Here is a 12759-nt window from a genome sequence, read left to right on the forward strand (position 1 = left end):
GAGTCCAAAGCAACAAGAGAGTAAAAATATTTGATTGGCCAATTCATTTAAGAGTAGATTTGATATTTTAAATCTATTAAATGGAAATTTTAATGAACTAAATAGTTTGACAAATAATAAATAATGTACCTTAAATACATCAATTGGCAAGTATGTAAGGATTAATGTTGGATCACATAATAACTATTATGATCAGGCTGAGGAGTAATTTTTAAAAATTGTAAGTCCTAACTCCTAACTAATGCATGTAACTATAGTATAACAACTATATAATAATTCACTTACAGAAATTTCATAGGATTCCAGATGGACTTATTTTAAAGTTTTACCAGAAGAACATTCAGTTTCCAGAAATAAAAGTAATTCAAAATCTTTTTTTTATGTTCATATGAGTTCGAATCAAATAAAGTAATTTATACCAATTAAACATAATCTTGAATCCAGTTTTCTTTACTAATCAATTGAGATGATTGAAAGAGCAATGATATGAGCCAATTGTTTAATTAGATTTTAAGCTTGTGAACAAACAAAACTAAACCCACAGAAAGAGAAAGGAATTTCAGAAATCCAAAAGAAAGAGCTAACTTTTTATTGCAGTCTCAGGAAACATGTTAAACAAAAAACATATTCCAAACAATATTATTGAAATAATGTTTATACTAAGCATAGTTTTTATAGCTCAGGTGGGATCTAGCAATTCTGCCATTAGCGCCTTGAGGGAAAAAACCACCAGCAACATGTTCATCTCCTCCGCAGTATACAATTCTGAGAATCTCTTCTGGCCATCGTGCAAATCCAAGTGAGTTATGGTCTCCAGATAACACATTTCCTCTAATTCTGCCTTCTGCTCCGTGACTGTTTGGAACTACAAGCCCTTCGTCCTTTATTCCTCCATTTCCTAACGAATTCCTCAGTTCTGAAATTCTATCTGTGAACTCTGCAACTGATATTCCATATGGCTCCACCTTCTCAATTGCTCTCTTGTACAGCAATGCTCTTATCACTGCATCTTGCCCTGATATCACTGCCAAAAGCCCTGCAACCAGCTGAATATACCCACGCACAGATATTCAGGAAAACTTTTCTTTTTTTGAGGAGAAATTTAAATGGGTTTTAGAAAAAAAAAAGAATCTTTTTTACCTGCTTTGAAGAAGAGCTTTCAAGTTTCTGGTTAGCTGCAACGTATGTATTGAGGGTAACATAAGGAATCATGTAAGAGGCGAGAAGGAAGTTGAGGGAAGAGGCATAAGGGTCAAATGGTGGAGATAGTGTCTTCTTAAATGCCTTGTTCATAACTTGTGCAAAGGTTTCTGCCCTCAAGTCCAGCAATGGTCTTGGGAATCCTCTTACTCTCTTCTTAATTGCCCTGTTTCAATGTTTGATTAAACAAGAGTCAGATTTTCAATACGCAAAGGAAGATTAATATAAATTTGAAAGAGAAAAGATTAAACCTCAAGTGTCCCACTTCTTGCCAACCAAATTGCATGATAACATCCCTAGTAAAAGAATCGAGATTAGCTCTCTTAGCACCAATTGGTGATGGGCCTGCCATGCTCAAATTTGGAGCAAAAGTATCCAGACCATGACCCAAAGACCCATGCAAGAAGAACTCAGCTTCTAGAAACTCCAAATTTAGAGAAAATTCAAGAAGATTAACATCATCAAGTGGGACAGAAGAGTCGCTCAACGCTTTTATCATCAGTGGATAGGAATAAGAGGTTGGAACAAGGAGAAAGATTAAAGAAGCAATAATGGTGGCTACGGTGATACAAGCGGATGCTGCCATTTTTCTTCTTCTTTTTGTTGTCAGCCGAGTGATGCAAAGCTTCACCTTCAAGATTGCTTATATAGAGAGATTAAACAGTGTCCAGTTTGTACAAGTGTAGAAAGATCCCTCAAAAATGGAATTAGTACACTTTGGGATTTGTAGCTTTCAACAGAAGAGAATTAAGCGGGCTGTTTTTAAGCTTTAACGGACTTTGTCTGCATTGGTAAGAGAGATGGTAAATGATAAAAAGCTGTAATCTTTACTACAGTGCTGCTCTCCTTCTTCGATTATAAATTTTTTTTTTTTTTGTTTTTTTTTCTAAATTAAGTTTTACATAAACAATTACTCACATTTCAACTGGTTTCTGGTTCATAAATGGGCTGTGCAGGGTTGCATATAAATAATATTGTAGGTTAACAATCGTGTTCTTTAGATATGGGTTCAATGAATAGTCTTGTATAATTATGAGTTTATATGTTATAGGGATTAACACATACTTGTATATAAATAATTTGACAAGATATTTGTTTTATAAAATACCATTAACAAATGAGCTTGTTCTACCCCATTATACATGAAAAAGGACAAAACCTGTAGAACCACCCGCAAAATCTATAGAGCCACTAACTACTACATCAACCTCGGCTGAGAGCCTCTCAATCCATGCAAAGGAGCTTGAAATATAAAGAAACTACCTGCCTACTTTCTCTCGTTTTTGATTTCTTCCTCCTTTGTCATTTACAGGAATTGATTTATTATTCTGATCATCCCTACCATCATCAATATCATTACTGTTAATTACTGTAATACCATCTTCCGTGTCATCGTCATAGCCCTCCATCTCACCCTCACCATCCCAATCCTCATCATAATCTAAATCGTCGTCTTCGTCGTCGTCCTCGTCGTTATCATCCATACCCCCACGCAAAGTGTGGAACTCCAGTGGAGGCGGGCAATCCTCTGTTATAGCTTCATCTCTCTTTATCACAAGGTGTCGAATAACTCTTTCATCTTTGTCTAGCATAGTCTTGAAGTCATTGATCCATTTAGCTTCTATCTCAAAATTCATCAAAATGTAGTGGGCATTTGTGGCTTTCTTTATCTTGTATGCTAGCCTTCTCATTCCCCAGTCATTCAGCCTCCATATCTTACCTTTCTTCTCCCTTAGAAAATCTGCAATGTGTGTTTAAGAGGTCAACAAAATTGGATTACAGAATTGAAATACAACATTCAAGAGTGTAGTGGTCCCAGCAAATATAGACACCATTCGCAACCTGATCGAGAGCATTTTGATTATTGAGACAAGAATCTGAATAGCTAAAGATATCCTAAGCAACATACTCATGGAGCCATACCGTCTTCCCAATCATGTGTCAAGTCATATTTTGTTCACGATGAAATGATAGGAAATGATAAATCAGAACCAAGGAGTGTGCAAAATCAAAAGAACATATCAAACACGCTTCTACGCTCATGCAAAGTACTACAATGACTATAACAGTGTCCTATCCATCTTTCATAACATGTTCTCAGGCATGTCCTAGTTAGGGTCAACATTTTAATGAAAGCAATAAAGGTATGCCTAAACAACTTGGGAAAACAGATAGAGGGAAGCTTTAGAAGCACCCAGACCTAGAATCAGGTTCTTTTGTAAGGAACTTGTAATTGAGTTACTGAGGCAGATTACAGATAGATCAATTGTGTTAATAAACTTTTTCAATAAAATGGAGTGAGAATGCAAAAGCATAACACAAAGATGGAAGCACAAATTGTCACCTTCAACTTTCTCATTGACCTTGCCAACCTCTTCTGCATGCTTCTCATGGATTAAATAAACCACTTCATAGTGGCGAACTGCACAACAAGGGAGACATCAATACACAAGAAATTAGCACACATGTTTCCTTCAAGGCTAGTTAAAAACCTCCATCAATATTTTCCATAATTTTACATATAACTATGAATTACATGGCTTTAAGCAAATCTATGCCTTACAGATTAAAATCAAGATTGAGGTGAATAAGAGACAATGGTTTAACGCCCTGTGTCGCATCAAATTTAACAAGAGGAGTGGGGTGGGCAACACAATTTCGACAGTAGTGATGAGCAACTAGAAATCATTTAACATCCAATTTATAGAAATTTATAACCACCATAGAGACCAAGAAGAGATGAGAAGGAACACACTTACTACGCTCCTCCGCATTCAATTCACTCTCTAGCTCAAGGCTCAGATATTCATAGAGCTTCTCTGCAAATCCATGAATGTCGTATTAGCTCAACCTTCGTAAGTTATAAGAGAAGTCTCACCAAATAAAACCACACATACGAATTAGAGACACTTACCCTCTTCAGCGTCAGCGAACTCAGGGATAAATTTACCATCTTCCTGCACCTTTTTCTGAAACCCAAAGAAAAACCCATCTCAAGATCAAATCACAAACTAAATAAGGAAAAATTAATAATAACACCAAAAGCAAACTCAAAAAGTTAGACTGAATTTTAAAATTTTAAGTTTTCAAAATCGCATCTATTCGCGAAATCCTTTTGCTATTGAATAGTTTAAAGGCAGACGAAAATACGAGACAACTGAAAAATCAGAGAGAAAATAAGATAAGGTTCGAATAACGGAAAAAGAAGTGGGTTACACAAAAATGACCTCTTTAAGCAGGACCGCTTCGGGGAATGGTCCAGTGGCCTCATCTGGTTTGGGTATGAAGCTGTGACTGTCTTCCTTCTTGCTGTTCCTGTTCTTTTTGGCCCCAACAATTACTGATTTCCTCAACCCAAGTGAAAGCTTTTGGGAGATGAATGGCCCCTTTGAAGAGTACCCATTTGCAAGTGAAAGCTTTTGGGAGATGAATGGCCCCTTTGAAGAATACCCATTTCCTGTTCTGTTACAGCTAAAACCATTACAATTAACATTTTTAAGTTTTGGATAAGTTGCCGTTGTATGCAGGAGTGTCTCCATTGACGAATGTTTTTTTACCAGGAGCAGGAAACGTTGTTTTAAGTCTGTTGGCACTGGAGATATATATAGTAGGGGTTTTTCGGTGATTTAAAAGATCCAGAGGGCTGTATTTGTACTTTAGGGGTCTGCACATGCTTGTCTGACATAGGAACGGCAAATGGAAATTGAAAAGCTGTTCATTTTTTTTATATCATGGGGAAGAGAAATTCTCAAGAGAGAATTGGATTCGTCCTAGGAAATTTCGTTTTAAACTTCCATTTCAAAGACAGATTACAAATTACAAATTACAAATATGTCAATAATCATTAATTTTAAATAAATCAATTACCATAAAACTATTTTATTTTTTCGGCCACCGAACCTTCCAAATAAATCTGACAGAGCAAAAGTCGATCAATGAAAATAGTAATGCATATTCAAATGGAATGATGATATTATTAGGCTGTAATTCTTTCTTTTCTTGTTTCAAACATACATACACGACAATAAATTTAAATTCAATTAATTTTTTCCTTCATTAAAAACCAAATGGATAGGTAAATACACATGAATTATTATATAGTTACTGTAAATTTATTCACTGCATGTCGTTGCGACCTCTCTTTACAGTGGCATCCGATCCATGGCTCAATTTGGAGTTGCTACAGATATAATCATAGCGATGAGTTTCTGTATCTTCTCTCTTTTCTAACACTATCTCCCTAATCCATTAGCGTCAAATCTGCCAAAGGCCCTTTTCTATGGAGGATAGAGGGAGAGAGAGCCTAGAGACAACAGACACTATACGAACAGTGCAGTAAGAAGACTAAGGGACTTCTACACATGCAGAAAACAACTCAATTGATTCAAACTAATTTTCTTTTTGTAATTTTCCTCAGGCCCTCATTAAGAAAAGACAAAAGGCCTTTCTTGAAGCTTATAAGCCCTTTTTATAGGGTTGGAATATGCTTACATAATTAGAAAATAAAAAATTGAAAATATTAACTTTCACCATTGCTTTTTGCCCTTTTTCTTCCTTTTATTACCACTGGTATTGCTATTTCCACTGCTACTGCTCTTAGGACCATTTCCGGCCTTGGCAGGTGGGCTCTCGGCAGACGTACTGACACCAAATGCACCTGCTTGCATTGCATTCTGAAACCACTCAAAGAACTCTTCCTCTGTCATAGTCTCTTCCATGTTAGATGCTGACGTCCAGCCACTTCTTTGTCCTGAGCTTGGTCCCTTCCCAGTATTATGCTTGGTAGTAACACTGGTGTTGACATGAAAGCTTGGTTTGTGAGCGTTGGCCGGACATCTCATTCCCTGCATCAAAATTCAACATTGTGCACATTCAGTGTATGAGAGCATATACAAGTAGGTATTTCCACAGAAGAGGAAATTCATTTCATCTTTCATAGAACCCACAGCACTCAATATTTTTGCGCTTGAACTAATTTTCAATTCGCATAAATCATTTTATTCACTTGCAGTTGAACAAACATTTTGACATCCCAAATGAAATAATTTAATTATTCTACTCACAATCCAGGATCAAATGTTATTTGCTGAATAAAACTATTAAATTGTCTGGAACTAATTATGCCTACAATCATGGTACTCTTGTTCATGATGACTGGCAGAGATCTGGAAATGAGTCTTAATTCATGAATTGAGAAGAAATTGATTTTACCTGACAAATATACCATTCAGTAGCATCATATATCTTGCTATCTGCACAAACATATGCAGTGGGAGCATCAACCTGCAGAGAAAAAACACTCTCAAAAATGCACAAGCATAATTCAACAAATCAAAAGAGGATCATCTTTACCCCTCAATTAGAGTAATTATTAGGAGCTATTCCTTTTCTGCATTTTCACAAACAAAGAATTGGCTAGTGCACATAAAAAAGAGTGTGTACATACCTTCTGCAATAATCCAAAAAAGAATGGTTGAGATGATTGCTCAACCCATCCATCTCCATCCTTTGCCTGGTGGAAGTCTTTGCAATCCTATGAAAGCAAAATACCCAGAGTTAAAGCTAAGCATGCTAGAACTGTATTCTCTTGTCATTAGGGATAAGAAAATGGACATGCTTTTGGCACAATGATAATGTGCTAAATACTGATTTTATCAAGAAATAGGAGAGATAAACAGTGAGATAATTAAAAACAAGGGCATAATTAGAGGAAAAACAAAAACCTGGCACCATCTTGCTCGAGATTTTGACCTTGTTGTATGTACCCAGACATGAAACTTGTTGCACCTTTTGCAAGCTATGCGTCTTGATTCTCCAAAAGGGTCTTCATCTTCAGCCTCTGAATGACCAAATCCAGAGGCAAAAAAACTACGCTCTCCATTCTGAAATTGCATTGGAAGCAAAAATAAAGTGTGAGGCTTGGCAAGCAAATGCAGAACAAAATAAAGTGAAAGGCCTGGCAGTGTATATTTCCTTAATTGAGGAATAGTTCACCTTGCAGTGTATATTTGATTAAAATTTTCCAAGTTTGTAATTACTAATCCTAATAGGATAAGGAATAGTCTAAAGGTTATCATAAATATCCAAATAAAGTAGTTAGTTAATTTTGCTATTGATGAATGAAATATGAGTTTATTTAGAGAATTAGATATACTGATATGCCAGTGGCAAGGAAACAAGAAGGAATTTGTAGTCAATTATCAAACATAGAACACAAAAACAAAAGAGATGAGATATATGTTTAAACCTTCTGAGAAGTGCTTTGAGACCTGCGGAAATAGTTCAGCAACTCTTCCCTCCTTAATTGATCATCATATGCTTTTCTCTTCAAGGAATCAAGCAAAACCTAATAGATGTTGAAACACCACCACTATTGTCGAGTAAAAATCACATGCAAACAAAAGCATTTGTTTGTGCAATAAAAAATTGAAGCCAATAACTTTACCTCATACGCATTTTGAAGTCTCTTAAAAGCTTCTGCAGCCTTCTCATTTCCCATATTCTTGTCAGGATGAACCAACATTGCCTAACAAACAAATAAAAACAATCACTTGAAGATCAAATAATTTTTCTCAGTTCACTGATGATAAAATGGTATCAGGAGTATCTGTCAATATCCCTAGAAAGCCACAAGATATAATTTGAACCTCATGGAAGCATCAAGCATATCTAATTGCGCAGCTAGAAGTAAGATTCAGCACAGGGCGAAGAATGTAAACCAACTGCTAGAGAGCTTCAAAATACTAGATATCAGCTCACTGACTATGTCAGATTTAGAAGGCTCTTGGAATTTGAAAAAGAATGTCAAATCATAAGCAGTTTAACAAGTAAGCAGAAATGCCATATACCTTTTTTCTATACTCCCTCTTTAGTAAAGATACATCCACATTCTCATAGCGGGAAAAACCCAACGCTGAATAGTGATCAGTACAGTTCAACAACCGAATAACTTCTTCTTCAGAAGTCAACTCAGAATCAGCCCCACTGGTTGAAGGGACTCCAGGGCTACGATCTGACGATGACCCTGGGCTAGTATCAGAGAAAGAAGCATGAAAAGGCTCGCCATTGGAGAAGCCTGATTGACCTTCCACTCCTGCAGTCTGTTCGGGGAATCTATTGGATCTTCCGCGTTGGTTCATGTTATTCTTTAGAAAATATATCAGAACATCACTTGAGATAAAAGACAAATTCAAGGCTAAAAGTAAGCCAAGCCATCCAACATATGTCCATGCACAATATATGGAATACACAGTAGTGATCAGAAGAGCAAGACGTTCATGGCGCAACATGAATGCCAACCCTGAATGAAAAAAGAGGGGAAAAGCACTAAAATTAGCAAACCATGACAAATAATCAAACAAGGAGATGTTACATGCTTTGGAAAATAGCAAAAAGATTTACCTCCAATAAGAATGAAAAATATTGTTGTCCAAAAACTTCCATAAAGCCATAAAAAAACTGTTCCAGAAGCGGCAACTACTAAAAGTCCAAGGGTGAGACCGATGAATACTCCCACAAATGCAGCTATGGCCTGAGTAACCCAATATTTATCACGGATTAATGCATATAAGTGATAGTTCAGCTAAGAAAAATGGCAGTGCAGAAACTCTGGAGGATGTAACATGGAGCTGGAAAGCACAATGATACAATAACAGAGTTATTTTTGGTGTACTACTCAAAGAAGCAATACCCAGATGCAACCTTCCTCAGGAATACAAAAGTCAAAGCATTGAGCAGCAAAACCATGTCAAGTTGGCAATTATTTTGGAGAGTGTGCAATGATATACCAAGAATCCTAACATGGTAGACAATTGTACCAATGGCATTAATGGACTTGTATGGATTCAAGAAAGCATGTAGAAAGATGCATGAAAAGGTTATATCAAATTGATTAAGCATAACCAGGCTTACCAGAACGATCAGAAACTTGAACAACCCAACCATTGCAATTACTGACATGATGCTACACCATATAACTGAAAAAAAGGATGTTGTCCCAAGCCGTAAAAAGGAATCAATGCCTCTAAGAGTGAAATCCAACCAAACCACTGACAGAAGAAGCATTATGTTCCCGAAATTAATGAGCCATTTCAAAACAACAGGATACGCTTGCTCAACCTTCAGTTTAACATAATCACGAGCATTGTAGATGTTGGTTGTTAACCTAGCAAACACCGGCCCTTGCCTCTCCAGCCATTCACCTGCTGCCTTCAATATGGACAAAGTCGATGGCCGCAAGTTTCTAACTGCCATATTTCCTAAAAACTCAACATTTTCCAACACCTTTTTCATACGCAAGCTATTAAGCAAGTAGTTTAATCCATTTTTTGCAAGTTTTGGACTACTTTCCCTTCCAGGTAATGTTCCATTTCCTTGTCTTATACTTGAATTTTGCATAAAAGGACTACTGCAATCCCCTGAATTATTCCCAGATGACACTGGCGCCCCTGGATCCTGCTCTTGATCTATACCTTGCTCCTCTCTTCTCTGATATTTTCCAGAATTTTGCTTAGGTTTGTGATCTGTAGAAAGACTACTAGGCCGATTACCATTTGGGATTTCTTCTCCAGGAAAAACCTTCACTTCACTAGCTTTTCCTTGTCCTTTCAGATCTGGAATTGCATACCCTGAATCTGAAACCTTTTTTTTGTGGTTTGAAGTATGGCGATCCACCCCATTCCTCTGTTGATTACCTTTACGAGCCATCACAGTTAATATATTATTGTACTTCTTGACAAGGAAGTTGAACTAATTCATTTCTAATTCTATCAAGAGAATCACGACTTGCAACATTAATATGATGTGAATATCATAACCTGTCACCATAGAATTTGAACAGTTAAGCCTGTTAAGTGAAAAATGAGCAGGAACTTTAATATATTTCTTTTATAAAAACTTGGCCATTAATGGTTGAACTCCTCTATTAGAACATATCTTGGCATTGGCAATTAAAAATGTACACAACAACAAAAGAACATGCAAAAGATATGGTGTTTTAGGCTTCAAAATATCGCACTTTCAAAAAGTAAATGATATAGGTGTGCTTTTCAGCCAATATATTGTCATGAAAGAAAAGCATGTTGGTGAATAAGAAGTAAATCACATCTAGAAGAAGGCAAGACACTCCTCAAAGGTTTTTTAAATGACCATATCATAAAATAACTTCATGATGCAAGATCTCTAAGTTGAAAGCAAACCTCACAATGCATAACTGCAATATGTAAGTCTATCAAAAATAGCATTAAGCATGCTTGTAAGTAAGAACTTCAACAGTTAATAAATCCAAACCTCCAGCCATATAACTAAGTTCTTATCCCAAATAATAAAGCAAACTTTTCGTTAACCGGGTGAAAACAATAGCACGACACGTGAACTCCAAACTAACGACAGACAGGCTTTCTGCACGTAAAGGTAGAACCAGTGGACAACAGGAACTTCGCATGAATTTGAATGGGCCCTATATTACTACAGTCACTATACAATGGATATTATGATGATAAATGTTTTATCGAACCCAAACGGATAGAAGATGAACCAAATGACAAATTAAGCAACAACATAGTCAAGAATTTCACCCCAGTCAAGCTAACAATATCAAACCAACACAAAGAACTGCAGCAGATCAGTATTTGGAGGTCATGATTGTCCTTACCCAACAAAAAGGCACTAATATACCAAATGGTGGCCTCAATCCCAGAGAATAGGAAAACGAATAAAAACCCATTTGAGAACCAAACCCCCAAATTCGGTGACAGCGAATGAAAAACTCAGTTATAAACTATCCAATATGATAGATAAAAAATTAACAAATTTAACTTCCAATCCTCTATAAATAATAAATAAATATGGTAGTACGGACATTACCTTGAGCTACGCTGAGTACAGCTACCAGCTAGAAGGGAGAGAGCGAAATAAAGGAAGACCCAATAGCCAGAGATGAGTGATTAAGACAATAAAAGCCCTAAAAATATCGTCAGAAATTGGGACTGAATAGAAGGAAAGAGAAAGAGAAAGAGAGAGAGGTAACACAGAGCGGTAAACGCAGCTGTTCTGAACATCATCATCATCATCCAGGATGGATGGTCTTCTTGTTTGTGTCTGTTTGGCTTGCTCAGTAACCGTACCGTAATCACTATTTGGGATTATCTTGTACTGGTCAAGGTTATGATATTGCCAGGGTTAGTGGATAATGGTGTTTGGTTGACTTAATCTTTTTTTTTTTTTTTTTTTTTTTTTTTGTCCTAAACTCCTAGTTAATTGAGTTTAAGATGACAATTTTACCATCTTTAGTTTCAAAGAAAATTATTTTGCTCCAAAGGCAGTAGATAAAATTGTTAGTTCCAAAATACATTTGCATTCATCATTTTTTAAATAATAATTTCAAACATTTGTATATATAAACTAAGATTTCGGTCTAAATTCTCTTTATCATAAGAATTTTCATTAATATTAATTAATGGGAAATGAACTTAATCAATTTAGCCTCAAATCAATATATATATATATATATACTTCATTTATGACAAACTATTTTTTCTCAATAATGTTAATTATTAATATTTCACTGAATTCAATTAAAAATGACAATTTCTTTAAAGCTAAAAATTTGTAAATACATGTCACGAGTAAGGTTGTTTTAGAATTTTCAATTAAAGTTTTTTTTTTTAAGATTAAATTAAATTTTTTTTAATTAAAAATGATTAAAGGGGTTTAATAAAAAAGAATTTTTAGGATTTTTTTTAAAGATTAAATTAAACTCTTTTAATTAAAAATGACTAAAGGCATTCAATAAGTAGTTTTGCCAATGGTTGAAGAGTGGGAAGTCATTGTCGTGCAGCCTGTAGTATTATCTTTAATATCAATAAAGATAAATTTTTAAATCTCATTATTTAGTAAATATTTTATTTTAATTCATGGTGAGTATAATAACTAATTCATTTTGAGTATTATATATATGGATATTATGTTTATTATATTTTTGTCATACATAAATGTTTATTATGTTCAACCTTTATTTGGGTAAAAGAAACCAAATAATGGTTAAAAAATTCACAAATTTTTCATCTTTCACCATCAAATAAATTTATAATTGAGTAAAATATAGTTGTTAATTTGAAGAAAAAAAAAATTTGCATATACGGTTTTATTTTAGATAAATAGATTGACTGTTATTATTTTGTAGAGCAAGCCCATACAACAGTAGATTGATGACAAATGCACAAACAGGGACCAAAAAGGAAAGGACAGTGCTAGGGATTCTTAGATAAGTTACACAAATGCAACTGGTAAATTGTTTTAGCTAAGAAAACCTTTAATGGATAAGTAAACTAAGAGATGACATCAATTCTCACTATTATACATACCCACACAGAGAGAGAAATGGAGGAAAATATACTCCCTCACTAGACACAGAGGCAGATGGTAGAGAGAAAATAATATAAGAAACCACAACTAGAGAATGCATGTCACAAAGAGCCACAAAGAAATGTGATTGAGCACATGGAAAGTTGCAATCTTTTTCCCTTGCTTATAGTTGTGAATGAAATGGCGACATTTGAC

At 35.3% G+C, this 12759-nt stretch overlaps 3 protein-coding genes across 3 annotated transcripts; all 3 read right to left on the reverse strand.

The window, feature by feature from the left end:
* Positions 1-557: 557 nt before the first annotated feature.
* Positions 558-1909, reverse strand: LOC105643576 (desiccation-related protein PCC13-62). The gene is made up of 3 exons (XM_012228737.4): positions 1452-1909; positions 1141-1366; positions 558-1046 (listed from the first exon to the last, which is right to left on the reverse strand). The coding sequence occupies exons 1-3, from the start codon at positions 1784-1786 to the stop codon at positions 660-662; spliced, it is 948 nt and encodes a 315-aa protein (XP_012084127.1). The 5' UTR covers positions 1787-1909; the 3' UTR covers positions 558-659.
* A 356-nt stretch (positions 1910-2265) lies between these two features.
* Positions 2266-4884, reverse strand: LOC105643577 (Translation elongation factor EF1B/ribosomal protein S6 family protein). Its single transcript, XM_012228738.4, has 5 exons — positions 4428-4884; positions 4115-4169; positions 3960-4019; positions 3545-3622; positions 2266-2941 (listed from the first exon to the last, which is right to left on the reverse strand). The coding sequence occupies exons 1-5, from the start codon at positions 4737-4739 to the stop codon at positions 2460-2462; spliced, it is 987 nt and encodes a 328-aa protein (XP_012084128.1). The 5' UTR covers positions 4740-4884; the 3' UTR covers positions 2266-2459.
* A 678-nt stretch (positions 4885-5562) lies between these two features.
* On the reverse strand, positions 5563-11321 carry LOC105643578 (Chaperone DnaJ-domain superfamily protein). Its single transcript, XM_012228739.4, has 10 exons — positions 11065-11321; positions 9112-10016; positions 8602-8731; positions 8049-8500; positions 7646-7726; positions 7448-7546; positions 6924-7082; positions 6647-6733; positions 6412-6483; positions 5563-6044 (listed from the first exon to the last, which is right to left on the reverse strand). The coding sequence occupies exons 2-10, from the start codon at positions 9904-9906 to the stop codon at positions 5727-5729; spliced, it is 2193 nt and encodes a 730-aa protein (XP_012084129.1). The 5' UTR covers positions 9907-10016; positions 11065-11321; the 3' UTR covers positions 5563-5726.
* Between the last annotated feature and the right edge of the window lie 1438 nt (positions 11322-12759).

The sequence above is a fragment of the Jatropha curcas genome, chromosome 7, assembly GCF_041381405.1.
Source record: "Jatropha curcas cultivar XTBG-Jc1 chromosome 7, XTBG_Jcur_1.0, whole genome shotgun sequence".
Classification (NCBI taxonomy): Eukaryota; Viridiplantae; Streptophyta; class Magnoliopsida; order Malpighiales; family Euphorbiaceae; genus Jatropha; species Jatropha curcas.

Bases quoted from the DNA above. Each gene is read 5' to 3' on its own strand.
- LOC105643576 (XM_012228737.4), bottom strand. From the start codon at position 1,786: ATGGCAGCATCCGCTTGTATCACCGTAGCCACCATTATTGCTTCTTTA. The intron at 1,367-1,451 runs GTTTAATCTTTT...ACATTGAAACAG, and splicing joins CAAGAAGTGGGACACTTGAG to GGCAATTAAGAAGAGAGTAA. The intron at 1,047-1,140 runs GTAAAAAAGATT...GGGTATATTCAG, and splicing joins AAAGCTCTTCTTCAAAGCAG to CTGGTTGCAGGGCTTTTGGC.
- LOC105643577 (XM_012228738.4), bottom strand. From the start codon at position 4,739: ATGGAGACACTCCTGCATACAACGGCAACTTATCCAAAACTTAAAAAT. The intron at 4,170-4,427 runs GTCATTTTTGTG...TTTGGGTTTCAG, and splicing joins AAGCGGTCCTGCTTAAAGAG to AAAAAGGTGCAGGAAGATGG. The intron at 4,020-4,114 runs GTAAGTGTCTCT...ATGGATTTGCAG, and splicing joins GTTCGCTGACGCTGAAGAGG to AGAAGCTCTATGAATATCTG.
- LOC105643578 (XM_012228739.4), bottom strand. From the start codon at position 9,906: ATGGCTCGTAAAGGTAATCAACAGAGGAATGGGGTGGATCGCCATACT. The intron at 7,547-7,645 runs GTAAAGTTATTG...AACATCTATTAG, and splicing joins GACTTCAAAATGCGTATGAG to GTTTTGCTTGATTCCTTGAA. The intron at 6,734-6,923 runs GTTTTTGTTTTT...TTGCTTTCATAG, and splicing joins CTCGAGCAAGATGGTGCCAG to GATTGCAAAGACTTCCACCA.